The 10,851-nt window shown below is 27.5% G+C and overlaps 1 protein-coding gene across 1 annotated transcript in view; it reads right to left on the bottom strand.

Moving 5' to 3' along the window:
- Positions 1-8,248: 8,248 nt before the first annotated feature.
- The window catches only part of LOC149537642 (agamous-like MADS-box protein AGL11), a 152,248-nt gene continuing 149,645 nt past the window's right edge, over positions 8,249-10,851 (bottom strand). Inside the window, exons 3-8 of the mRNA XM_089801391.1 lie at positions 9,558-9,636; positions 9,329-9,390; positions 9,097-9,196; positions 8,950-8,991; positions 8,678-8,719; positions 8,249-8,603 (exon numbers count right to left, since the gene is read on the bottom strand). Of these exons, the coding sequence (XP_089657517.1) occupies positions 8,424-8,603; positions 8,678-8,719; positions 8,950-8,991; positions 9,097-9,196; positions 9,329-9,390; positions 9,558-9,636 (505 nt within the window). The 3' untranslated portion in view covers positions 8,249-8,423. The remainder of the gene's footprint in view (positions 8,604-8,677; positions 8,720-8,949; positions 8,992-9,096; positions 9,197-9,328; positions 9,391-9,557; positions 9,637-10,851) is intronic.

The raw sequence follows: 10,851 nt of genomic DNA, 5'->3' as shown, positions 1-10,851 counted from the left end.
TCTAACCTAGAAAACCAATAGTGGAGCTTTGAGAGTTGGAATCTTTATTTGACCCAAATGTATATCCAAAAATAAAAACACTTTAAATAGAAACTAAAACTAAGCACATTTTTGGGTGATATAGGACTGCCCTTACACCACTGGATGCTTGTGCATTAATATTGCTATTAATTTATATGAACAAGACACTTAGATGATTATTAGTATTAGATTATTGATCTTTATGTAAATATGCTAATTGAGATGGTGGAGGAGGGAACCATGCTTGAAGTGATTTATCTATCATTATATCTTTTTTTTTTTGTTTTCTTGTTGTTATGTGATTCCTTTGTATTGTGTTTTCTTTGTGTTTTTCTAGATTTTTAAAAATAACCCTTGTTATTATATTCATAAAAGGTGATTAGGAAATTGATGTATTGTAACATTATTCTATTTGTATCTTACTTGTTTGATCTATCATTCTATGTTATGTTATACATGTAGTATTTTCTATACTTCTATGCTTCCATTTTCAAAATAGATTTGTGACCTAGTAGCACAAGTTCTTTTTGGTCTCCAAGGTGTTGATCCAAAAATACTTTTCTTCAAAACATTTACATGTCTTTCTTCCATTGTCTTGTAGTTCTGCTACATTTTGGGGATAATGATATTTCATACTTGATATAATAGCTTCATATTATCTTACAATTTTACTAAACCAATTATTAGTAGATCATTATTCTACTCTTGCATGTTGTACATCTCATTTCCCTTTATTTTTCTTCCTCTAGGGGCATCTCATAGTTGAAACATAGTTTAATGATTATATGTGTACTTTGTTAAAGTTTTTTATCTTGTTAAAATATTATCCATAGCTTCAACACAAGGGCATATGCTCTTCTAATTTCTTTATTGTAGGAATGGGGTAGTAAATACAGATCTGTGTATAGCTTCGGGTACTTTATGGATTACTATTTCATGCTCTTTTTCAACTCACACATCTTATCGATCTCTTTAGGGATTATCCTCAATACCAAAGAATGAATAATATTTACACATATTCATATAGGAATTGAGCATCCTTCACATTGGGTTTCTCTTTGCTTTACATGTACACTTGCTAAATCTCATCCATGGGTGATGCATGGAAATTTGCTAACTCCTATACATGGGTAATGAATTCTTTTTAAGACACTATAGTGGTGATACAAAGAACGTTGATCCAATAGTGAGCCTTCTAATAGGTTGACTAGTAGGTTATCACCCTTTTCAACAATTTCAATGCCATCTTTTGTAGAAACTCTATGAGTGATTCATACTAGGGTAGGTACTTTATTATGTGATAATCAATCCTCTTCTTTTTTTTAGTTAGTGATTTATCTCTTGTTGTGATTTGGGAATTATAAAAGTCTCAATCCCTTGGGGGCTTCATGGATTCTTTTTCTTGAGGAGTTTTGTAAGAGTAACTTATCCCTTTTGTTATACTTTACTAAGAGTTTGGACAGTTCATACTCACTAAAGTGGTGGCTAAATATATCACCTTAAATGGAATAAACTCCAATTTAATGAAGCTTCAACAATAATTTAATGTGATATCATCAACCTCCTCACATATTTCTTCCTTCTTACCTTTTCTATGGTTCTTCCTAGGTGGAATATGTCTAAAACCTAATATAGCCTCTTTAAATTCCTATTTTCATAACATTAAGGTTAAGGGTATGTGCATGATCATGGTCAACCAAACTATGTTCTTAAGTGGCAATAAAAAATTAGCAAATATGGGTTATGTCAACTTGATGTGCAATATTATACTTATTAAATTTATATCAAAAAGTTGAGACAAAAGAATCTCTAGGAAATTGAATTCAATTTCTAAAGTTCAAGGTATTATCTAAACCAAATAAAAATTGACTAGTCAAAATTTTGAATTTTAATGCAATAGTACTAAAATAAGAAGTAGATGTAGGCTTGACCACATTAATTAAAATTAAATAATAGTATTTTTAAATAATATTCTAGATAAAAGAAGTAGATTCGTGCCTAGATGGGACATATATTTCTAGGTATTTTTATTCTAAATAAATAATAAATTATTAATTTTCTATTTTAGTATTGTATGTGAAATTTTGTCCTCATCCTCACGCACACTTCAACATGGTCATTACCTGAGGGGTAAAAGCACAAACCTGTGTCACCTTTTATGAAGAAATGTGATATCAGAATGCGATAGTTCAACATTAATAACAAAAAAAAATGTTCAAAATATGTACAATTGGATGAAATTTATGCCTATCATTTTTTTTACAATTTTTTTGAGTAAGAATTTATTCATTTCTTTTATTTTGAAGTCCCTTTTTTAACTATAAAAAATATAAGGTGTAGTTCCCGTCAAAAAAAAAAATGTTCATCATCTTTTTTTGTTTTGATTTGAAAATATCTTATAGATGACATGTATATCTAGTGAACAAAAAAAGAAATAATTATTTTTTATCTATAATACCTACTCAAGCTCGACCTTCTTAGAAGCCAACAGTTTTTTCCTCCCGTCAAAACTTCCCAATCAAATCTACCCCTTGTTGAGAAAAAATTACATATTCATGAAGATGACTCTCTCCTCTAAGATAAATATAATTTTTTAAATTTTTTTGGTATGATTTACTATTTTTTCCCCTTTTTTAAGTGAGCATCTTCTGAAATGTTGAAATATCAACTTATAATATTTTGAAATTCTAACATATTATAACTAATCAAAACACTCAAAAAATTATATAATGATGATATTGAATCTAAGATCTATAAAAGGGTATTTTTAGTTTTTGAATAAAACTGAGTTTTGATAGAGAAATGAGATTTGACCAAAATAGGTGTCGATATCACAAACGGTGACACAGATCTGTGCTTTTACCCTAAGAGATTAGCCCAAAATAAACATTAAATTGTTCATCTGAGTAATCCAACAGTGCAAACTATTGACTTCTAACTAGAAGGATTTTTTCTTTTCTCTCAGAATGAGAAGTGGGCAACTAGACCCCTAGTACGAAGGATTTATGAAGTTAAATGAGAATGCAAATTACTTCTAAATGAAATGCAAGTATTAATCTAAGAATAAAATAGATCACTTAATCTATATGGATACATTATATTAAGCTAAATGATATTAAAATACTAAAAGATATGAAAGCTAAATAAGTAAAAATAAGCATATATTTTAACATAAGTTCGATGCAATAAAAATTCAACCTTCCTTTATGAGGAATTGAAGACCTCTTAAATAGAGTTGCAAAATTAATTAATGGTCAAGATCAATTTGGATGGATGGTCGAGATTAATGGTGGGATTCAACTGAGATGGAAACTTCCTTAGGCAAGTGAAGTTAACTATTTTAGATATAAGTGTGATGAGTGGTTAACTGAACTTCACATGAGTGTGAGAACAAGTTAACTAAATTAATTCTAACTCAAGAGTTAGTTCACTTAGAGTTTCCATTTTAGAATTGAAGAGAAGATTTAAAGAGATTATTTAATTTAATAAAATGAGATATGACCTCATAAATGCATAAACTTTAATTAATTAAATATTTAAACTCAATAATTAAAATTAGGAAATTATTAAATTAAATATATTCGATTCCTTTGCAATATTAGCTGAAGAAGTAATTTAATTTAATTTAATTATGATAACTTAAAATTTAGTTTAATTTAATGAACAGGTTTAGTGTAGCTAATTTAAGTCAATAGTTTAGGAATTAAATAAAGAGTGTGATTAATCTAGATTAGGGTTTTCTATATCTAACACTTACGTCAAGTAGTGATTATCAAAATCAGAATTTGCCTAATGAAATAGGACTTAGGAATGACATAATTCTAGACTAGAATTGGTTATCATTTCAATGTTCTAAGTTTTGGGTATTACAAATATTTTTGGAATAAAAATACTTTCATGTCAAATCACCTTAACTAATTCAAAACTCTACAAAATTTAATTTTTCTATTTTTTTGTCCTTACAGTAGAAGAAGCATAGAATGTGATACATCTTTTTTATTAGAAAAATGTTGTACCATTTGAAAGTTATAGTTATTTTTCTAGTGTGTCAATGAGCACCTTATACATAACTCCATTAGAAAATAGGTAAAAATTACTTACTAAAATCATAATTTGACAAACCTTGCATTTATGGAAAACTAAGAATATTCTTAAGAAATCCTTTTTATATCATCAATTTTTGGGGAAAAAAATTTGTCAGCTACATGTTTGAAGTAAAAAATACACAAGAGAAGGCCAAAACCACACTTTTGGAAATTTTTTAAAGTTGACCATATAGGGTTGTTATCAAAAGAAATAGTACATGTTATAAAGGTATTAGTTTCTTTAATTTAGTGTGAGGATGGGTGGGAAAATTTTTGGGATAGATTTTGAAATGCTTTGAGGAATTTCATAACTAGATATTTTTTAGATCCCCACTTTTTAGCACACTATGATCTTGCACATACCCTCAAGGTAGTAACTATACTCCTAGTTTCTCCATTTAATTTATCTATCCACTTATAATATATTTATTTCATTATAACACTGATATCTTAGACTTTGGACCTATCTTTGAAGATCTCAGACCTTCTTTGGGATCTCCAAGGGATCTTGGAGGTTCAATGACCTTGTTGATAAGGGCATAATGCAGCCTTGATTGGGACATATTGTGGGTCTCCTCTTCAAGTCTCATGTCTAGATGTGTTAAGCGTGTTAATTTGTAAGTAGTTCAACCTGTGGGAATTAGTAAATACTAAGCTCTATAAAAAGCATTCCATTTTATCCATTTCTAACTTCTAGAAATCTAATTTTCAATTGTTTAAGAACCTATAAAAATTCTATAACTCTAGCATTCTAGAATTCAAGTTGTCAAGCATTGAAGTGTTTAAGCACTCATTCAAGCACTCCTTCATTGAAGATTAGGAATTTAAGCATTCAAGAAATTGAAGGATTTTATCTTTAAAATCTTCTTTAATCCATTCAACATCCTTTGTTTCATCTTCTATATCCCTCCATCTTCATATTCTTAGTCTAAGAAGTAAGAAAACTGCATTCAGTTTGAGAGATCAAGCTATTGTAATGTGAATTCATATGAATTTACTTTACATTCATGTTATTTCAATTATTTAAACTTACGATAAATTCCTACATTAGGGTTTTACCAATGAAACCCCATCTCTCGCCCCTACACTCCTCATTACTAATGGAACCCCTTTTTTAATTATAAATTACGAATATAAAATTGACAAATAGGTTGTAGATATGAGTACCCTTTTCATTTTTCTTTGAAAATGGAAAATCCGAATCACCAGCACACTTAGTAAATCAGGGGCACACTACACCCCTTACGATCCTTTTCACCCTTGAAGATTCAGTTAACCTAACAAATCATTGAAAGATTTCTAGATTTATTTGTCATGCAATTTTGTGCCCAAATCCAATTATTTCCATTCATCTTGATCAAAATAGATAGCATAAAATAAACATTAATGGTGCATTCGTTATCTTCTTTTTCCTTTCACCACATTCACTTATATCTAGCTCTAGATTTTTTCATTCATCTAGGGTATTTAAGGACCTGAATACCTTTCCCCTATTCTTTGTAGGCCTTGTTTTCATTAGTGTGTCTCTTATATTTGGTTAGCACTAATATCTCTAGAACTAGTTCTCTAGAACTATAACTAAAAGTAGTCTTTTCCTTGATTTCCATCCCTCTATTATGATACATGTATATGTTGGTTATCAGATGAACTTAGGATTTTATACTTGACTTGCATTTCTACAACTACAATACTCTATTTTACTAACATATGCTAGTGAACAAGGAGGATATGATGAAGTTGTACAAGTGGATAAAAATAGCCATTGGAAGTTTAAACTAATAAAAGAAATAGACTCCTTGTAGAAAAATAAGACTTGCGATTTAAATAAGTTTCTACTTGATAAAAGTTCTTTACAAATAAATGAATTTATAGTCTAAAAGAAGAGGATGGAGGTAAGAAAAAATTAAAGCTAGGTTAGTTGTAAACAGATTTGTACAGGAAAAGGATATTAATTTTGATGAGATATTTTATCTACTTGTTATTAACTAGGACTTATCTCGAAAAAAAAAATGATTGGTCAAAATTTTGAATTTTAATACAATATTATAAAAAATTTAGAACAAAAATAAGAAGCAGACATATGTTTGACCACCTTAATCAAAATCAAATGACAATATTTTTTTAATAATATTCTAGAAATAAGTAGTAGACTCATGCCTTGATGTGACACATATATTTTTGGGTATTTTTATTCTAAATAAATAATAAATAATTAATTTTTAACTTTAGTTTTTTTGGAATAAAAAAACTCCCATGTCTAACCACCTTAACTAATTCAAAACTTTCCAAAATTTAATTTTCTATTTTTTTTCCTTATACTAGAAGAAACATAGAATGTGATGCATCTTTTGGATTTAAAAAATGTTGTACCTTTTGAAAGTTCAAGATTTTTCAAGTAGTGTGTTAGTCAACACTTTATATGTAACTCCATTAGAAAATAAGTAATAATTACTTACTAAACTAATCATTTGAAAAACCTTACATTTATGGAAAGAAAAGAACACTCTTAAGAAACCCTTTTCATTTCATCCAATTTTGGTGAAAAAAAAGTTGTCAACTACATGATTGAAGTAAAAATCACATAAAAATAGGCCAAAAGCACATTTTTAGGATGTTTTTAAAGTTCACCATATAGGTTTCATATCAAAAGATATAGTAGACCTTATAAAGATATTAATTGTTTTCATTTACTATTAGGGTGGGTGGGAAAAATGTTGGAATAGATTTTGAAATGGTTTGAGATATTTTAGAACTATAGATTTTCTAGATCGCCACTTTTTGGCACACCATGATCCTACAGATACCCTATTGTCTTAGCTTATCATACTATTTTTAAATATACAACTTAAATAGTGTTCTTGGAACCTTATTCTTATCTATAAAGTGTAAAAGCTAATGAGATACAATAGAAAAATTCAAAATTTGGTGGCTTGAGACAAATCCTTTGTAAGACTAACTTTAATTTTTTTCTAAAAGTTCTTTAAATCTATTAACCACCCACCATAGTGATAATTTTATAAAATATGTTACATAGACTTATTCACCTAAATCCTTCAAGTGTTTTGGGTCTTACACACATATAAAAAGAATATCAAATAAAGGTAGGAAAAAAGATATTATAAAAATATAAATATTAAAAAATAAATTAAAAATTAAACAAACAAAAAATTGAGAGGAAGAAAAAAGAACAAGTAAAAATAAAAATAAAATTAGACGAAGTGGAGAAGTGAGGAAAAGAACACCAATTCAACGTAATGAAAAACTAACATTAGGTAAACACAAGAAAGGGGAAAAAAAAGTGAGACTAATTGGACAAGAGAGCATGAGAGATAAGAAATTAGAGGGAGGGGAACAAAAAATTGGGCCAAGGTTAAAGGTCTTAGGGGACAAAAGAGATATGGTGCATATGTAGGTTTTAAGGAAGAAAGAGGTTGGCGGAAAAAATGAGGAAATGAGAGTTGAGACATAAAAGGGTAAGGTGACACCATGAGGTTTTAGAAAAGATAAAAGATAATGCAAAGAAAAGCTTAGGGTGAAATCTTTGTCACTATTGAGGGAGACAAGATTTTTTTGGATCTCTATTATTTTTGTAAGCTTTGTTTGTATTAAAATAATTTCTATGCATCTAGGGAAAAAATTTAGTAGTATAGATAATATAATTTTTTAATTCAATTTAGAGATTGCTTAATTTATACTATATTTAAGCAATATCAAAATACAATATATAATGCAAGGTATGTACCTTTTTTTTAAATGTTAAATAAAAATTTTCAAAAAAAATTATAAAAATTGAAACTTGATGTGGATGAGTTATTCCATTTTCTGTTAACTAACATATTCTTGAGAACAAATTTAGAAGGTAGTAGAAAAAGTAGCTACAATATTGATTGGGTAGTATCTAAAGCCCTTGCAACTTGCAACTTATTGCAAGCACCAAATCGATGAAATTATGAATGCACAAATACAATAGAATATTAAATTCATGCATTTTATTTATTTCAATAAGCATTGAAATTTTATTTTATTATATTGCTTACATTATTTCTATTGAAATGTTTTATTTTAAAGACTTATTGTATATATAATGTCATCTTTATTTAGACAATGAAATATTTTCTTAATTATATCACAAACATAATATCAACTATAAAAGAAATCACTACTATCAAATATTTCATATAATGGTTTGTCCATAAATCCAATTGTAATTAACTATTTCTCCTTAAAACATGAATACTTCTACTATTCACTACCAGATACTATTAAAAATGTCAAGTTTGAAATGTTATAGTAGATGAAATAGAATATACAAATTTACTAATGTGCACCTCCTAATTGGAGAGTAGTGCGAGTGCTAGTTGAATCTTCTAAAGGATAATGGTGAACCATTTGAATTAAATCTCCACCCACGTTACTATTATTGACATTAACATGAAGGAAGAAGTTGTTGGAGTAATGTAACACATTTGTGAGTTTTCTCCTCTCAAATTCTATAATCTAAATATTGACAAAATATTATTAGAACAAAGTAATTAATAAACTATATAACAACAAAAATCAGATAATAGTACCTTATCATGCAGTTGTCTGTTTTGAGATAATAAGACTTGTTCCTATGAAAAGACATATTTGAAACATTATCAGAATAATATTCGATTGATTTTTAATCTAATTCAGTTGATTTGATAGCAACATCCATGTAAATTAGATATTACCAAAATTCATATTAAAAAAATGAACATTACATTTAACATAAGATTTTGCAGAAAAAATAATTTAACATAGCAATTATATAGCAATTTTATTTTCAAGCATATAGTAAAAAGAAAAAGGTGTATCTTACCCTTTGTTGAATTGTTGCTATCTCTTGAAGAAGAATATTATCCTTTATTATTTTAACCATGTTATACAAGCAAATGTTAGTGTCTCTTTAATATTTATAATGTGATATTAATATATGTAGAATCTAATTTTATATTTTATTATTTACCTTCTTAGATTGTATCCTATCAAGTCCAATTTGAAGGTGAATCTCAAGTTGTTTCAGCTGATTGATGTCTAAAGATGAAATATTTTCTCCTTCTAGACTTCTATATAATGTTCAAAAAGTCAAAAAAATTGTTACAAAAAAAAAAAAACTAAATTTAGAATTCACAATATCATAAAATAAATTCAGCATTAATTAGCCAAAAAATAAATTAATATTTAAAAAAGAAACAAACCTCTTTTCATTCATTAAAGTAGCCACTTGATTTCTCAACCGTCCAACTTCCACCTTCCAATGCTAAATCCATTAACAAACTAATGATCAAGTAAAATTATATAGCATGTTTAATATGCCTAGAAATGTTTTCTAAAAATTACATTTGACTATGATATTATATTATATTGAAATTTAATAAAATGATAAAAGAAATGTACATGATATTTGCAAAGTGATAATATGGATACCTCTATTGAATTTCCATTTGTTTTCAATTCTTTTTCATTCGCACAAATTCTTTCATATCTCTCAATTGTTCTATTCATGCTTTTCATTAAAAAATAAATATTTGTAAGGAATGTATTTATATATGATACAAAAATAGTCTAATTTATTAAATCTATAAGAAAAAGCTGCTAAATTATAAATATTATACTATTTGAAAGAAAATTAAATATTTATCACTATAATTAATACTAGTGATGATGACTTTATCAATGTAGGGGTTCAAAATGGAATAGCTACCAACTCGATGAACCATATTTGTCTTATAGTTATGAGTTATTTCACTAGACAAGGGTTGTTACATGTATATTATTATTATCATATGTAAATCTATTTTATGAACTATGATATTATTTCCAACTCTTTTTTCTTTGATTTTCTCTTGAAATTTTTGTAATGGAAGTTAAAAGAAAATAATTGTACCTAGGAAAAGAAGATTATTTTATTAAACCATGGCCTAATCTAGAGGATTCACACCTTCTATTTGTCTATGTTTCATCTTATACATGTAATATTCTTTTATATTCCCAATTTATAATCTTCTGCATCTACTAATATTATTGATGAACCAATATAAATAAATAAAAAATCTATCTATTTTTATAGATCCTTTAAGATTTTCTCAAGGATTTGGACTCACAATCTTGTTCATTTTTATTTTGAACCAAGTGGGTTGTTAGGTAAACCTTCCAATTCACCCGCTAGAACTATCAAAAAGTTGAAAAGTCGTCCCTTTTCCCAAAAGACTAGGATTATTTGTCTAAGAGATGATTTGTCGAAAAGATGACAAGGTAGGAGAACATCTTAGCAACCCTTGGATGTCTAACATATAGGCTAGAATAAGGAAATAAGTTTTTACTAAAAATGACTTTTATGTGAAGGATACTAACTAATGAAATGAGAAAAATTCTAAGAATTTAGGAACAGAGAAGTAATACAGGTAGGAATAAAATTGTTTATAGGTCCAAGAAGTCAATAACTACACACTACATTAATATATCTAAAATAAAAAGGGAAGAACCAATCAACATAATCAAATTTATATTGTTAGTTCTGAATTGATGCGGGGGCCTCTTGCATAAATTTTTTTAAAAAAGAAGCATGATAATAATAAAAAATTAAAAAAAAATTGGAACAAAAACTAAAACATAATAAGAAAGGTGGAAAAGAGAAGATGATCATTTCATTTATCAAGGTAGATAGATCACATACACAATTTTTTTTTTAAAATAGTGTCATTTGATTTCTCAGGGGGTG

This window comes from Cupressus sempervirens, chromosome 9, assembly GCF_028749045.1.
Source record: "Cupressus sempervirens isolate cs-2001-9-10 chromosome 9, ASM2874904v1, whole genome shotgun sequence".
NCBI classification, from domain to species: domain Eukaryota; kingdom Viridiplantae; phylum Streptophyta; class Pinopsida; order Cupressales; family Cupressaceae; genus Cupressus; species Cupressus sempervirens.
The sequence above is the reverse complement of the archived record's forward strand: the minus strand, read 5'-3'. Positions and strand labels throughout refer to the sequence as shown.